At 41.0% G+C, this 18,107-nt stretch overlaps 1 protein-coding gene across 13 annotated transcripts in view; it reads right to left on the bottom strand.

Annotated features, from left to right (window-relative positions):
• ABCC4 (ATP binding cassette subfamily C member 4) overlaps positions 1 to 18,107 on the bottom strand; it is a 284,608-nt gene that overhangs the window by 121,411 nt on the left and 145,090 nt on the right. For 12 of the 13 annotated variants that reach the window (XM_042929130.1, XM_042929159.1, XM_042929140.1 and 9 more), the window contains 5 exons: positions 17,547 to 17,756; positions 15,569 to 15,709; positions 14,913 to 14,950; positions 14,429 to 14,523; positions 12,470 to 12,616 (listed from right to left, as the gene is read on the bottom strand). In XM_042929130.1, coding sequence (XP_042785064.1) covers positions 12,470 to 12,616; positions 14,429 to 14,523; positions 14,913 to 14,950; positions 15,569 to 15,709; positions 17,547 to 17,756 — 631 coding nt within the window. The remainder of the gene's footprint in view (positions 1 to 12,469; positions 12,617 to 14,428; positions 14,524 to 14,912; positions 14,951 to 15,568; positions 15,710 to 17,546; positions 17,757 to 18,107) is intronic. The other variant, XM_042929111.1, reaches the window with a different exon arrangement.

The following is an 18,107-nucleotide window of genomic DNA, read 5'->3' on the forward strand; positions in this document are numbered from 1 at the left end:
AAAATATAATCGATAGTTTGTAAGAACCACCCAGGAATCTCCTTTTCTTCCCAAGCTGCTTTAACTGTATTTTGTGCAAGAAGAAGTTCTGAAGTAGAATGTCCATCTGATAGAAATGCAGAAGGACTGCCCAGAATTAACTGCAGTGAACAAACCACAAAATGTCTCTAAAAACATCCCATGAATAAAATGTGAAGGCTTGACAATCTAAAACTGCCTTAGGTCAACTTTAACTTTCGCTTGTGAAATTTGTCATTTTGCATGCTTTTTGGAAAAAAAGGTGAATACATAGAAGCTCTACATTTTGACCAGTTATAGCATTTTTAAAAATAATAAGTTCCTGCTACTCCCAAAAAGTATACCCACTTCCCTGGAATGATTCCAATGCTGCATTTAAGTAGGACTTATTTTATAAATTTCAAACTGTCTTTCCTTAATTACACAATAGACTTCTGTAATAAACTTCAACCATATCATTTTTAAACAAAAAGTAAACCAGATGTTTGGTACTTACATGCAAAATTGAGCTCCCCTTGTGAAACCAAATTAAATTAAAGTGAACTCCGGAGTGGAGCTAGGCCCCGATGAAAACAACAACAAACACAAGCCAACAAAAAAACATGATGTTGTGTTGTGGCTTGTTGGTCTTGGTCACTTACCTATTTTTCCTTACATCTGGGAAAACATACCCTCCCTTTCCCCCACCCCACTGTTTTATCAAAATCAGCATATGCATTTGGATTTCGTTTAAAAAAAAAAAAAGAGGCAATGGGGTACCTGGGTGGCTCAGTAGGTTGAGCCCCGACTTCAGCTCAGGTCATGATCTTGCGTTCATGGGTTCAAGCCCTGCATTGGGCTCTGTGCTGACAGCTCAGAGCCCGAAGCCTGCTTCAGATTCTGGGTCTCCCTCTCTCTCTGCTCCTCCCCCCACCTATGCTCTGTCTCCCTCCCTCTCAAAAATAAACAAACATTTAAAAAATACATTAAAAAAAAGAGGTGAAAACCCCTAAAATTTCAACATGTCACTTAAAGAGTCAAAAATCAATGTCCACTATATGGTAGGCACTGTTTTAAATGCTTTACATATATGGAACCTCTTAGTTCTCACACACATAAAAAAGCTTCTTTCTCCCACTATACTACCATCCCCAGTGTACAGACAGAGTTGAAGCAGACAGAGATTAAGTAACTCAGTCAAGGTCTGTCGGTGGCAGAGCTTGGATTCACATTCAGGAAGGATGATTCCAAAGTTTGTTCTCTTTACCATGGAGCCAGAATCACACTTTGATTCAAAACCACTACTGGGAAATACAAGAAATCCATTCACATTGGTCAAATTCAAGGTCACTTTATTTGCTGGTCATTTTTCAAATTAAAAATTTTTCATCTCTTTAATGGAATCCAATAATATGAACCTTATTCTGATGTGACAATCTAACTGAAGAGAGGTCTCTCTCTCAACATGCACACCCACCTCACCCGTCTTCAGTGCTGCTTAAGGGCAATCGTGCTTCAGTCAAGAGGACCTTGATGTAGCAGTGAGATGATGACTGGCTCAGCTACTCCAAAGCTCTGCTCCCAACAGAACTGGGACATCCCAGCACCTTGACCTCCATCCCACTCTCTGACCATTAACACTGTAAAATACCTACTGATGACAACCAAAGTTCTCTCGCATCTGACATCAAATTAAAAAGGGACCTAAGAATTCCGGGGAAAGAAAAGATGGGCTATTTTTAAAGAAGTACTCCATGTTTATCCAAAACCTACAAGATACTCATTTTGTCACCTAAAATTTCAAACCCTAACCTCATCTAGAAAATTTGGCTAGTCTGACAGAGCAAGAACCAAGACAAGAACACATACCTGAAGGCGGATCATTTAAGCATTACCTTCCTGTCATGTCTCCTTTGTGAAAGAAGATGTGAGCGGTCAGAACACTTGGCATCAAGGATTCAAGCTTCTTCATTCAATGTTTAGAATTCCCTAACGTATAACAAATCTATTCACCTGGTCTAAAGACTTGACAATTCGTTAATAAACAGGTTACCTGATTGTACGATAACCACTGTCTGGGTTACACAGGTGTTGCCTTTTATTACTCTGGCTATTTATGTCAACAACTATTTAATCTTGAAGAACAATTTTCTAGTAAGACTGATTACTCACCATCTTGAAACAGGGGTTTATTTTCCTTTTATATGCAGGAGTATAAGTCAAGACCAACATTTCAAAGCCAGCACCAAAAACAAACACTTCTGTCTACAATACAGTTTACTGATAGAACTCATTCAACTACATTTGACTCCCTTTTCATTTTTATCCTAAGAGGGAGAGTATAGAGATTTACATTAGCATGAGATATAATTTTAAGATGTTACTACCATCTTATTCTCCAAAAAGTTAAAATAACAAATTTATAGTTCTCCCAGAGGAAATTAATTTAATGAGCCCAGGCCATTCTGACACTAAAGGAAGAAGAAAAAAAAAAAAAGTTCTAAAAGAAATGACTATATACAAGAAAACAACAATTTCCTTCTTAATCTACTTTTAGATATTTAAAGGTAATGAAAAAAATTAATCCCTGATTCTTAGTTGCAAAGCACCGCTGTGATCTAGACATATGGAATTATGTATGTGAGAAAATATATTTAAAGAATAAAACCACATACACTGTGGTACCTGTTCAAATGTTTATGCACAACAAAAAGAAGTAGGTGCTCACTATATTGTACACCTGAAACTAATATAACACCACTGTATGTCAACTGTACAGGAATTAAAATTATAAAAAAGAAGCAGGTACACTGTTTTTCTTAGCACACTCTCAAAATTTCTATACCTTTTGATTCTATGCCTCAAACAGAGTAAAGAATGAGACCACAGTCACTGAACCAAAAGAACACTTCCTGAAACCTCCACATAAAGTTTACAGACAAATCAAGATCATTAACTAAGTATTGATTTAAACATCCTAAAATCAGGGACTTAAGCTGACACACTGGTTTCTGCTGATGTTTTTAACAACACAGTGCTCTACAGCATTCTTCAACCAACAGCGAACCTGGAGGCAGGATTTTCCCATCACGGAGAGCATGACTGTATTTGGAATAACGTCTGGATGAAGATTTTTAAACACCTAACAAGTCCAAAATAGATTTTCCAGGTTTTCAAGAGGTTGAAATATTTCCCCACATGATACAATCTATTAAAATGCAAATGTAGAAAAGAAATAAAAGGAAAATATTTCCAGCAAAGACCTTGATTTTCTGACAGCTTTCCATTTAACCATGGTGTTTAGATGAACTTCCATTCAAAGTGTCCTTGAACCTTTGGACCTTGCTGTCTTTTTTCTAGATGTTAAAGAGTGTCCACCTAAATGAGAGGGAAATTTCTAAAAGGATGATCCTGGTTACCAAGAATGAGAACACCCAACAGATCATGGCTCAGGTCATGACAACATTCTCAGGGAGAAAGCTGCCATTGCTTATGTCCTACCCACTGTCTAAGCATTTGTAACACACTTCTAAAAGTCCAAAGAGAAGTTATGTGTAGATACTCATTAAAGGACGACTTCCTTCTTTCCCTGACGCACTTTGTGGAGATGAGCTCTGACACCTGGATGGTTCCTGACGGGTCAGGATAGGTGAGTATCATCAAGAGCCTGCTTAGATGCCGGGCAGGGTTTGCTATAAGCTTAGAGGTCATTACCTCAAATACATCGCTTTCTTTTGTTTCCTAAATCACTCTCACTCTCCAACTGGTATGATTTCATTTTGAAACAATCTGTCCTGAAATTCCAACAAAACAGTTTATGAAAAAGAAATATACCCCTGGGCTACGTGTATGCGTGTTGTGTGTACATGTGAATTGAGATACCTGCCCTACAGCTACATTAAATCTCTGAGTCTCTATCTTTTCTACATGGAATCATTGAATACTGATACTGGATGGGTTTTTTTGTTTTGTTTTACAAACAATCCACTGTCTGCAGATATTTCAGTTTGCAAATGCCTTGAAAACAGGGGCTTTTTGTCCTAGTGCTTGGGGACCACAACTTACAACCAGGAGAGGACCAGTAAAAATGCTTGAGGAGTGAAAAGGCCTCCCTCTTTTCACCTGTGAAACCTGAGGCCAGAAGTGAAGGGACCGTCCTAGCTACTCCAAAGCTACATGGCAGCAGAACAAGGTCTTTGCCACATCTCAACCTACATCTCAACTCCCCACTCAGTAACAGTTTAAAATGTCCACTGATGTTTTAAAATAAATGAATTCGCGGGTGTCTGGGTGGCTCAGTCGGTTAAGCATCCGACTTCAGCTCAGGTCATGATCTCACAGTTCATCAGTTTGAGCCCTACACTGGGCTCTGTGCACTGACAGTGCAGGGCCTGCTTGGGATTCTCTCTCTCTCCACTCCCCCTCCCTCCCCTCCCCACTTGAGCTCTCTCTCTCTAAATAAAAAAAAATAAACACTAAGTAAATAAAATGAATTATTTTTCTTTACCTCTTAAGAATATGTAGTTTATAAGGTAAAATTATCAAGTACCAAATATTTAACCCATGTAAGTTCTAACATTTTTCTTCAATGCACAACTAAACCCCAAGGAAATGCACTGGGTATTTGATGGTTTCCTTTCCCTGACTGGTAAGTAACAGAAACTGGAACTTTGTAGAGCGTAGCTCCATGAACCACAGCTTCCAAAGAACCAATGTATATGGTTTCTTCTTCATGCCATCATATACCAGAAACAAAGACTACCATAAATAATCTATTGCAAACTCTACTTTGGAAAATAAATAGGGAAGGGTTCAATTTAACGTGAACACTGAGCGCAAAGACAAAAAGGCTCTAATTCTATTTCAACACTCTCAAGTTGCATTGTTCTTAAAGGGCGTGGCACAGAGAGATGCAAATACACTCCTGAAACCATCCCCTCTTCTATCCAGCCAACAACTACTAATCAGCTACAAAGTGTCCCATCCTGGCTTCAGAGGCTTTTGCAATAACAACAGATATGCTCCATGAGGTCTGAGAGCCCAAGGCTAAGAGAAGAGACAGGGAGTCAACACATAATTACCTAAATTATAATTTAACCACAATTGGGACAAGTACTATAGAGATGTGGTTTAAAACATAACCAAATTTTAAACTTATATGAACGAAAATGTCACAGGCTCAATATTGTAAACATCTGGGTTTTTTTTTTCCATTTTCTTCATGTCAAAATAAATAACAATGTTTAAAATAAGGGGGTTAGGGAAGAAATGATAACAGAAGATGAAGATGAAAATCAAAGTTCACACCACGGCATCGTTAAGAGAGCTCCAAAATCAAATGGTTGAGGGGAAACAACTAACCGTTTAGCAAAACCATAGGGGATTTCAACCCAGCAAATTTCTATCTACTCCCACCCCATGTCAGAAGACTATGCTTTCTATATGCTTATCAATATTTAGTTGTGTGAAATCTGACCCAGAAATACTATTCCAGTTTGAAATGGTTGTACAAAAGCAATAAACTGTCTCATAAAGATACTTTGATGCATTTTCTGACTGTCACAAAGAGCTACAAAGTTGAAGTAATTATCTGTGTGTGATGGGGGGGGGGGGGGCTTTAAATAACAGTAATCTGAATTACTGTAAATCACACACCCCATACGGTAATGCCAAATTACTGGGCACACTCACACCCGACAGTGGGACACACTAGTGAAGTCCTCAGTACCAAAGACTGCCTAGCTCCAAGTCGGCTAAGGTTGAGACAACAAATATGAAATCAATAAAAACCGAGAGTTTGGGGGTATTAATATCATAGCCACAAATATTAGAGTGAAGTGGAGAACTTACATATTAGGATACATATATCATTTAATATGTACTCTATTAGGAAATGAAAGAACACAAGTAAAATGTCGTACTTAGAAATTCCTGAGATATTACATGACTACCACTGTGAACAAGGCACAAGCTTCCCGAATCTTATCTTATTAACATTTTATTGGACAACCACAAACAGTGCTTTCTCGGTTACTAAGTTGTCAGTATTTCCATGTAGGATTATTACAGAGAAAAACCAGGAATAAGAGTAATCAGAACATTCTAGTAGATTAAAAATGTATACCAAAATGGTGCAATATTTACCAGCTCTGGACAAGAGCTATAATAATCACCCTTATAGAGATTACTGACAAAATAACAATAGTAATCAAATATATGTAACTATGTAACTATTTAAACTCGTAACAAAGGCTTTTATGATACTATTAGCAGTAAATGAGCAACTCCCATAAAATATGACTTAATATCACCATGATAAGAGTTTAAGTACATATAACCATTGTTATGTGAAAAAACATTATTTTTAATGTGTGACAACCTGACAGGATTTAATTACCACACCTACTTCAAACTATTAGCTGCTTCATTCAAACCTGAAAAAACAATATTTATATGTAGCTATTGAGAATCACTATGATTGATGCAATCTTTTGTGTTATTCCCTTTATAGTCACTTGCATTTGTTATTATTAACAAGGAAAAAAGAAAGGGGAAATGTGTGTTTCTGTTTTGCAACAAAGCTTTTTCTGATGATGACTAACTTCTTCCTTTGAACACAAAAAGCCTCTTTAACTAATGTACATATAAATATGTTCTCTACAATGTGCACCAAGCAAGGAAAGGGAAAAAAAAAAAACAAAAACACAAGACTGTAGGACTTAAGCCAGAATTAAAAGCAACCTAAGCAAGATGAATACATGAAAGCTGTCAGGATGGATGTTATTCTTACTCCCAATTTCTTACAGCTCATCTGCTCTCAAGAAAGAAAAACCATAGTTTCTTTTAACCATATCCACACAACAGATCTCACTTGAAAGGAAACACAGCCAGTGATTTGGCATGAATGGGCACATTCCCAATTTTCCAGCATCACTCCTGAATATTTATGTCGGTGACGAATGAGGACACCGGTAAAATATTTTAACACGAAGTCTTGCCTTGTAAATCGTCTCGATGCTGTGTCAAAACAACACCTACCATAAATCAGAAGTTTTAGGACCAGTGTTTCCTGTTCTAACATGCTACCTGCTCAGCAGAATCACTTGTGTGGACAGGCACAGATGAGTCTGTGCTAAGCAGAGCCACCTCCCCTCCTAACTTACAGAGCTGTAATTTCACAGGCCTATTATCGTCGAGGTAATTTTGACGGTGCTGAAATATTATACTTGTTAAAAATATGCATTTAGCACTAACTCCAGTGGTCATTTGAACTGGATAAACAGAGAGATATCCCTACAATTATCTTTCTTCTCTACTGATGACTCTTTTTTCTAGCAGGGCAGCAGTACTGTGACAACTGATTTTATAAACAGTACAGCAAGTTTTTCTGACAGTCCAAAAAGCTCACCGTGGTGCTTTCAGTTCACTTTTTACTTCTCCACAAGTTATTTATGAACAACGTGTAAGGGATGCTGAGGAGTCCCTTTCAAGGTTGAAGAAACAAAACAATAGTTCAAACCTCTCCCAGCCTCCTGCTTCACAACCCTCAGCTCCTTACTCACGCATATCCCAATTCAGGAGTTTAGATGTGCGAAGTCATCTACGTGTGGGCAAATTAGAAATCCTAACCCTTTGGGGTGCCTGGGTGGCTCAGTCGGTTAGGCAGCCGACTTCAGCTCAGGTCATTATCTCGCGGTCTGTGGGTTCGAGCCCTGCGTGGGGCTCTGCGCTGACCAGCTCGGCACCGGAAGTCTGCTTCCGATTCTGTGTCTCCCTCCCTCTCTGCCTCTCCCCTGCTTGCCCTCTGTCTCTTTCTCAAATAATAAACATTAAGGGGAAAAAAAGAAAAGAAATCCTATCCCTTTGAGCAATTCCAGATTTTTGATTGGGGGGTACACAAATATGTCTCTCAGTTCCATACGTTAATGAGCACAAGAAACTTCCATCGGAAAAAAATAAAATTGACAAAAGAAGAGGTTAGTCCATTTGCTTTTCTCCTTTTATAGTACTCTGGCCCTAACTTAATCTGTAAGGAAAAAATAACGATATGCATTTGTACTTATCTTATACCGGATGCCTAAATAAGTGAACACACACACACCACTGCAGGATAACCAGTCACGTGAGGTGAACACAAAGGCCACAACCCAGTATTAACTTTGCACTTTCCTGAGAGAATAAACAAACACCAGTATCTCCTGACATCGGTGGCCCACTTTCTTAAAGCCGAATTAACACACTGAAAGCAAATAAACAAATTATTTATCTGGAATCCATTACAGTCAGTTCATTCAGCCAAGTGTTAGGTCACTGTTATTAGGCATGAAGAAACAGAACAACTATCCACTCATCTTGTTTCCAAAGTGAAGGGTGAAATTCTAGATAACCTCTACCCATTCTGCTCGCGTGGAAGGGAACTGAAGAAACTGCCTGGTCATATTTTCCCCTAAACTCATGTTTGACTCCGGTCATACAGGCGGCCATATTCTGCCCACAGGGATTAAAATATATCCAGTGGAGATGTCAGCGGCTACCCATTCCAAGTACTATTCCAGTTTAGAAATCCACATAACCTTGTGTGAAACGCCAGATATTCTGGGACAACACTGTGAATAATTCTTTAATAAAGAGTCTAATGTCTCAAACATAATAAACTACAGCAATGATTTAAAATTCTGCACCAATACTATAAAACACAAGACTCCAGCTATAAAAAATGGAATTTCTAAGCTTTAAATTAAAAAAAAAAAAAAATAGGTTTTTGCAATAAGGTGCCTTTACAGTATATCCCTGAAATAATATAGATCATGCTGCCCTCTTGTGCCAGACGTAAAAAATAAAACAAATTCAGGAGAACATGGTTTATGCTGAATATAGACATAATCTTCTAATTTCTGAATTGCTTCCCTGTATTCCCTGCGCATTAAGATCTGATAGAACAGAAAGGACAGAAGACAAATGTTGATCATGGAAGAGGTAGGTGTGGCCCTCAGTACAGGAACACACACAGACCACATCTAAACAGGCACTACTCAACTCAAGTTGTTGGCAATCAGAATGTGCGGGAAATGCCGGGGCAGCTGAAAACGTGCAGCCCTTTAACAGACACACAATACGGTCACCAAAATACACTGAGAAGGGAAGGATAAAAATAAAGGAAGGCAAAAAGAGGAAAAGAAAAGTAGCTTTTTGCCCTTCTAAGACAACACACTTAGCTGACTGAAATTTTACCCAGTTTAAGACTGATTGGGTTATGAAAAAAATCAGTGGGTAAAACAGTACTGCATTATATAAGCAAATAAGTTAACTCCGTGCAACCATACATGGGTTCAAAATGAAGAGAAACTTAGTCGTGAAGCTTGGAAAGATGGCGCCTTCTTAAAAACCAGAGCTCTGGAGTGCTTCAAGAGCAGCCAGAGAGACTTAGCCAGCAAGAAGGAACATGCACTGTCCGGGTTCACCTTGTCCTTCTCCCTAAATCCAAGTCAGAGAACCTGGGACTTTTGGGCCAGGGCAAGGGGCAGCCAGTGTTTCAGGACCCTTCACCGAAGGCCTGGTTCTCTGCACAAGGTCAAAGGATCTCCCACTGATCAACAAAATGGGAGAAGCAGGAAAAGGGAATCAGCCCATCTGGGGTGGAAACACCCATGAACAAATGTAAAAAGAGACTTCCACAATCCGGATTGGGTTCACTGGGAATATTCCAGCACAAGCGGGAACTGAAGGTGGCTATGGAAGGGAACCCTGGCAGACATCTGCAAATCCAAGCCAGGCTATAGTGTGTGCAGATGTCGTCGCCACCCCAGGCCTCACTTGCAGGAGACTACACCCTTCCCCTCCTTCCCATCCCCTCTTTTCCAAACTCCAAGATGCTGTCAGGACCACGAACTCTTAGGAAACTTACTGACATCTCCCTGAGAAGGTGCTCTGGATAACAAAGTACTGAGAAGAGAATGATATGCTTCCTGGATTCTCCATGCTGCTCGGAGGGCACTCTGTAACTCGGAGTGGGATCACTGGGCACAGATGTTTAACGTAAAAATCAAGTCTGCCTAGGGGTGCCTGGCTCACTCAGTTGGTTGAATGTCTGCCTCTTGGTCTCGGCTCAGGTCATGATCTCACGGTTCAGGAGTTTGAGCCTTGTGTTGGGCTCTGAGCTGACAGTGTGAGCCTGCTTGGGATTTTCTCTCCCCCTCTCTGTTTCTCTGCCCCTCACCTCCCTCCCTCCCTCCCTCCCTCCCTCCCTCCCTCCCTCTCTCTCTCAATAAACTTTTAAAAAAATGAAGTATGCCTACCCTTCTACTATAGAGGGGAATTGCTTTTTTAATATTATAGAACCATTAAAATATATATACGATACACGATGTTCCCTATGAAGCACAGCTTTGGTGTGTTCTTCCCATTGGTTTAAAAACTATAAAAATGATATCCAAATGGAAATTTAAAATCTACCACTTAAAATACTTTTCTAATTAAAAAAAAATTTTTTTTAATCTATCACTAAAAACAGTAAATAATTCATTCCCTCTGAACATTCTGGACAAACTGGGCCTATCTTTGGAGTGCTTATTTGGGTTTCTATTTTCTTGAAGGAAAAGAAGCCCTGTTAACAGATCCAGGAGGGGGAGAGCAAGATAAACACTAGTGTGTGGCTCTAAGATTAGCGACCTTGAAGATTTAGACTCGGTCCCAAATCCTTGAATAATAAATAAATCAGCATGTGGAGAAGCCTACAGGTCTTGAACAGGAAGAACCTGGTTAACTGTGGCCATGAGCATTCAGAGGCTGTGATAACAGAAACGCAGTCCCACTTAATGCTCTCAACTTTATGACCACAGTTTTCAAATTAACTGGCAAAGTGCAGCAACTTCCCGGCCGTCAGATGTGTGCGCCCTCCAGTCTCCTGACCGCGGCTGTAACAAGACTACAGATGAGTCGGGGCCTCTGCAGATCACCGTTCCTGTGCTCTGCACCCGGCCTGCGCTAAACAAACGTGCTGAATAAACAGCGCAAAATGCTTTCCTGAACAGTCTTATTTAACCCTCACGACAGCCTTGTGAAGCAGGAAAGGCAGCTGGCATTTCCATTTCACAGGTGAGGAAGTTCCGAGACGCCACGCGTCACTGTGGCCAAGAGTCATTAGGTGCTGACCACGGGCCAAGCACTGCTCTAGGCTGTGTGAATGTACCCATCTGCTTTATTCCCACACTGTCTGGATAAGGGAGGTACCAAGAGTATCCCCATTTTACAGCTAAGAATGCTGAGGCACAGAGAAATTAAGTAACTAGCACCTGAGTACTCACAGAACCGTAACCAGCTACTGTGATCAGCTAGCACAGGTGTGAGCCCAGGCAGCCGGATCCACAGTCCACACTTCTAACCACGACAACATCCCGCTTTGAGAGTCACCTGCCCAGCGGTATGTACACCTGTGGCCTGGGTCACACGGCTAGTTAACAGCCAGGCCAAGCCTACTCCTGTGCTCTCTCCAGCCTCCCTCCCTGCCTGGATGGGTCCCCTCAATCCTCTCCTGCGTCAACCAAGCCTCCCTGGGCCTGAACGGTGGGAGCACGTGTTGATGAACAAACTCTTCCTGGGGACCCAGGTCAGGAGGCCACCCCCAGCAGCAAGACATGTCAAAGACCTCAGGGTGGGGCATCAACCACTCAGACACCCTCCAGGTGTGCTCACGTTGAGGAACTTATGTGCGACGTGCCACAAAGCCTCCAATTATGGAAACAAAAGTCCACTTTAAAGCTAGAGTGAGGAGCTTCTATCGAAGAGGATGTGTACACTTCAATCTTGGGTTTTAATTAATTTTTCATTATAATTTTAGGTACACCTTCAAGTCCAGGATGACCTAGTTTAATGCCACATGATGCAGTCAATGTTCTGGCAACTGGTCAACAACATTTAAACGCGCCTGCATCCAACGAAGGGTGTTTCATATGCCCCACAACAAACAGATTCCTAAACCTGTTTATTTTCCACACGCACGTAAATCGGAATAGAAGCTTGCATGTACCTGGGGTGCCTAGGTGGCTCAGTCAGTTAAGCGTCTGACTTCAGCTCAGATCATGATCTCCAGATTCAAGAGTTCGAGCCCCACATCGGGCTCTGTGCTGACAGCTCAGAGCCTGGAGCCTGCTTCAGATTCTGTGTCTCCCTCGCTCTCTGCCCCTCCCCCACTAGCACTCAGTCTCCCTCTCTCTCTCTCTCTCTCTCCCAAAAACAAATAAACATTTAAAAAAACTAAAAAAAAAGAAAGAAAGAAAGAAAGAAGCTCATATGCACCCCACATTCAGATTTTGTCGGGTAGTAGAAAACTGTCAGTGAAGCTTTTTGTGGACAATGAATCAACACACACAGCGATTTCTTCCAAGTGTCTCCTCCATTCTCAATGCTGAAAAGTGATCAGACACAAACGGTGTCAACGAGGCAGATTTACAAAGAAACCTGGTGTCTGACTTACCTATTGGGTTTCTGTCAAAGAACAACACTGGAGCTCTCAAAATGGACTCAAACATTTTGTTGTGCAAAGCTTGTGAGGAATTAACAAGGACGTAGAATACCAACAGAGATCTCGCTATGCCAAAAAGCACAGTAGCCACAGTTAAACCTGAAATAAAGAAACATCACTCAGAGCACAACATCCCCACCTTTTCTTTGGCGAAGCCACAGCATGGCAGGCAGTTGATGAAATTCTGTGTCATAAGACATGTGGCTTCTGTAAGAGTGCAATGCATTTGCAAGATACTTTTATAAAGAAGTATATCATTTACTTTTCTCTCATTAAATAAAAACTGTATGCAAAAGAAAATCAGGTGTAAATGATAATTTCATACTAGGCTTTCCTGATTCAATTACAAGTTCTATTAAAACCAAAGAAAAAGAGATAATTACAAAAACTCGTTGATCTTCCCTTCTCCACATTTCAAGTTTTGCTACCCTATTTACACATCTCATAATCTAAAACTTCCGGTATGCTCTCACACCAGCATGTGAATTAACAGGGAACAAGGGAAATGACATGCCATTTCCTTGTAGAAAATGCCCACGTGGCTTTAAAGAATATGAAAATACCATATTAAGTTGCAAGTAGAAAATCTCTCAACGGAAGTGCAAGAAAATACAAATTATACATTAGCATGAAATAACCTCGGTGAGCAACTAATCTCCAACACCAAGCATTTTATACAAACACAAAGCCTTTTTAAATGAACACAACGGATTTAAATTATAGCTTTTTGTCAATGGCATAAATGAGTACCTATGATGGGCATAAAAATCAACATCATTTTCCTATCATCTCCTGAACGCCCCATGCTAAAGAGAGTTGGGAGATAACTTCTGTGAGTAATACTCCATCAAGTCCATTTTTACCCCTCACATGACACATCACTGTTGTCTCCACTCTGAAAGCTGCTCAGAGTCCTAACCGCCATCCAGAGGCGTTTTCCTGAGGCCCCCATCCTGCCTGGCTGTGCAGCAGAACGGCTCCTCCCTCCCCCTCCCTGCCACTGGGCCTCTCACGGCCCACCCGTGTGGAAGGGAAACAGCTCATGTATTCAGGGTTCTTTAGCAAGTGATCAACGAAATAAATAACCACATTTCAGTGAGTAGGTTTTCACAAAGATCACTCGCTCTATCTTTGCGGAAAGCTTGTATGAGCGTTTCCGGCGAGAATATTTAAAATTTCAGATGAGGATTTCCTTTAAAAAGTATGTAATGCCACATATATTCTAAGCACTCTTGTGAAAGCAGAGCGCTGTGTTACTATTAGTCTGGCAAGCCAAATGTTAAATTAATCACACAGTTGGGGACGCGATAACATTGTGATCTCAAGGTAAGAGAGAGAAGGAATCCTAATTCCCAGACACTGGATTTTTCCCTGCTCAGCTTCTCTCTTAAGTCATTAGTGAAGCCCAGGAGATGAGCAGTACGGGGAAGGGAGCTTTGCATACCTGTGAGGGAATAATGCTTTTATGTGGGGGAACCTCGCTGCCAGAGGATTTCATCCAAGTTCAATAAAAGCCAGGGTTTATTCAGACAGAATTGGAACAATCCGAACCACAGGGTGGGGATCCGTTTCTAATCCCCTTGCCCATCCAAATAATGATATAAGATTTAGCTAAAGCAACCTATTAGAATAGACAATAGCCACATATTTCCAGTGGCTGATTTTCTGAATGCTCAATCCTGGTTTAACTTCCAAAATCCAGTACAGAGCAAATTAAGAGTCTTCATTCAACCTCTTTCTTCTGGTAGATTTTAAAAATAATTATTCTAATTAATTCACAGAGTAAATGCGACTCAGACTCTTAATCTGTTAAGACATTACTGAATTACTCCTGGAAGCCCTAGTTACTCACACAGGCTCATTGTAAGCACCTCAGACTCCCGGATAATAAACCGAATGATTAAACTTTACCTGAATAAATTCCTAAGTACCAGTGAAGATCGAGCTTCTCAGTGACATTTTCTTTTCCATTTACCGTGACATTCAGGGCACTTTGTTCATTTGCCCTGTGAAAAAGGGGGAAAAAAAATATTAAGCTATTGACAGAATTTAGATGAATACAAAAAGAAAAAAATTAACCTCAATTTGGGAGACATGTTTTATGCTGGAAAGGATTCCAAGCATGCAGGGCCCCATGTACATCCTCTTTATACAAATTCAACTTGCATCGTGACACTTTCAGTTCTCAGAACTGTCTGTGTATAGACACTGAGGGTCAGATGTGGGAAGAGACCGTGGGAGGGTCACACTCCACCAGCAAGAACTTCAATGTCTCTTTTGCTCTAGGGAAACTAAGGGAGGATTAGGACAGGAGGCCCAACAAACCCAACTCTGTGGGAAAGAGAGGCTGCCTGCCAATTTGGGGGCACCTCATATCAGACCGGAAACAACTCACCAATAGGAGAGCCACCAGTCCTGGAGAACGTAGGCAACCTAGCACGAAGAAATAAACATAAATATCAAGCACCGCCTAGCACCTCAACTCTCTCACTCCCCCAAAAGGAATGTTGAAAGGCTCTGGAAATCAGACACGATTCTTTCAGCTCAGGTCTGAGCCAAACCCCACATCCCCGATAACAACACCTCAAGTAAGTGCATGTTACATTTTAAAATCTTTGAAAGAGGGGCGCCTGGGTGGATCACTCAGTTAAGTGTCCGACTTTGGCTCAGGTCATGATCTCATGGCTTGTAGGTTCAAGCCCTGCATCGGGCTCTGTGCTGACAGCTCTGAGCCTGGGGCCTGCTTCAGATTCTGTGTCTCCCTCTCTCTCTCTGCCCATCACCCACTCATGCTCGGTCTCTCTCCCTCTCAAAAATAAACATTAAAAAAAAAAATTAAATCTTTGAAAGACATCCTTCTTCTTCTAGAAGCTCTCTAAGAGCACACACAACACAGTAAACATCAAGTTATTTTGTTCCCCAAGATAGCATGCTTCAATGCAAATCCAAGTGGACTGAGTGATACGGTAACAGTGGCGTAAATATATACAGTAGAGTCACACTGTAAACATCAAGCTGAGGCCACAAGACAAAATGAATGTCCTTACTTACCTGAGCAGCGATGTTTAGTAGAATAAGGAAAATGATGATGACCCAGTGAGCACCGGCTGTGAGGTAACTCTTGTAGGCCTTAAGACCAACTTTTCCTTCTGAACGCCTCTCCTCTGACACTGTAACCTGTAGATTCTCAGTCTGGCAAGGGGAAAAAAGCAGCGAGAGATGAACCTTTACACCATACTCCCAAAACTTTGAAAGGTCAATGGTGTGCTCTGCTGGCAAAGCCATGAGAAAACAGACACATCTTACACGCCGACAGTGCAAAATAGTACATGTCCTGCAGAGAAGGGTATAGAAGTATCTAGATGAACCACATATGCGTTCACCCTTGGGCCCAGCCATCCCACTTCTAGGAATCTATCAGCAAAAAGGAAACACTGTTTGTACAAGGTTACTCACTACTGCGTGATTTTGTTTGAAGCAGAACATAACCATTTCCAGCACGTGTACAACATAACCAATTCAAGTATAAATGCAGAAGCTTATTCCACGGTAATATACAAAATGATATGGAGCTATCTCTGTAGATTATTTGTGCCACTAAATAATGGGAACATAAAACATAGTAGGAGCTCAAAATATTATCCAAATACAGTAAACGGAGTTCAAACAACAAGAGGGAGAGTTTGGACAGAAACGGATAACACGTGGTCTGAATTTTTTTGGTTCCTGAATTTCAAAGAGTGATTCTTCAGTCTGGAATGTGAGGGACTAATCCAAACCCTTACCAGAATCATCCAGGCCCCTAGATTTGGACTGTGAGAGTTTGGACATTGAGGACTACCTGTGCATATTTTTAAGGGAGATCTAGTATATTTCTGCACTTCTATCCGGAGAACTGAGAATGCATTATAGATTCACATAAGCCAAAGATGTCCTTGGCTGCAAATGTCCATCGATGGATGAATGGATAAAGAAGATGTGGTATACATATACAATGGAATATTACTCGGCAATCAAAAAGAATGAAATCTTCCCACTTGCAACTACGTGGATCAAACTAGAGGATATTATACTAAGTGAAATTAGTGAGTCAGGGAAAGACAAAAACCATGACTTCACTCATATGACGACATTAAGAGACAAAACAGATGAACATAAGGGAAGGGAAACAAAACTAATACAAAAACAGGGAGGGGGACAAAACAGAAGAGACTCATAAATATGGAGAACAAACTGAGGGTTACTGGAGGGGTTGTGGGAGGGGGATGGGCTAAATGGGTAAGGGGCACTAAAGAGTCTACTCCTGAAATCACTGTTGCACTATATGCTAACTAATTTGGATGTAAAGTTAAAAAAATAAAATTAAAAATTAAAATAAATAAAATGTAAAAAAAAAAAAAAAAAAGATGTCCTTGGCTGTATGCTGGCCTCTATGGTTTCAAAGATGGATACCATGTGGTTCTTGAACTTGTGTAAGAAAGGAAGATGGGAGCTAACTCTAAAGTGTCTGCTATGTGCCAGACCCTTCACACATGCTACTTCTGGCCTCTCACCAACCATCGGACAATGGGGCAAAATAATACAAAAGGTCACATGCAGCAGCAGAACATTCCACCACATAGGAAAAGTAGCTGACTTAACATGGACCACAGCAGGACTCAGTTGGAGGAGACTTCAAATTAAATGTCTGGATGCAAAAGGGTAGCCTGGGGCCTCCAGAGCAAGGAAGATTTACCTATGGTAAATTCAAGAGCCCTACCAGCAGCATGAGCCACCGACCCCCAGGAATTTATAGCAGTCCACCCACTACTGAGCCCCGCAAGCTCCTCCTCCGTCCAACACCCAAAGGAGAACCCTAATCAGGCTTGCTCCCTTCATTCTACATTAATTCTACCCATTACATGCAACAAGGCCTTGGAACCAGAATCTACTCTGGGACAAATGAAGGTGTCAGAGACAGAGCGGACTCAAGATGCATGAGGACACAAGAGAAGACACAACCAGGCCATGCTGCAAGAGGAGAACTCACATTCTGGCCCTCTGGACGGCCATCTTTCAGTGAGGGCTTGGAAGACTGCTGAGACCAAAGAGAAGACTCCGAGAAGCTCCGATTCTTCAGAGCGGGAGATCCTGGAGCTGGACTCTGGTCAGCCTCCTCATTTTCCTTCTTTAAAAGAGAACCGAAATCCACCCCAGATTTCAGAAACTCAGTGTAAGTCCCCTTCTGCACCATTTTGCCCTAAAATAAAAATAAAAGAATTTGATGGTTCATTTACATTTGATAACATTAAACTAATGCTAATCAAAAATACTTAACTGGTCTCACATTAGAATTTTCGTAAGAAAATTATCTTTAGGTCTGGAATTCTGGTTGACACATCTCATTCAATTCAACTGGACACAGAATGGAGCATTCCGTTCTCAGTCAAATCCTATGGTAGGTGCTGGGGGTCATATAAGAAATGTGTAACTCGGGGTGCCTGCGTGGCTCAGTCGGTTAAGCATCAGACTCTTGATTTCGGCCCAGGTCATGATCTCACAGTCTGTGCACAATCAAGCCTGCATCTGGCTCCACTCTATGAGCACAGAG

The sequence above is a fragment of the Panthera leo genome, chromosome A1 (assembly GCF_018350215.1).
Source record: "Panthera leo isolate Ple1 chromosome A1, P.leo_Ple1_pat1.1, whole genome shotgun sequence".
Lineage (NCBI taxonomy): Eukaryota > Metazoa > Chordata > Mammalia > Carnivora > Felidae > Panthera > Panthera leo.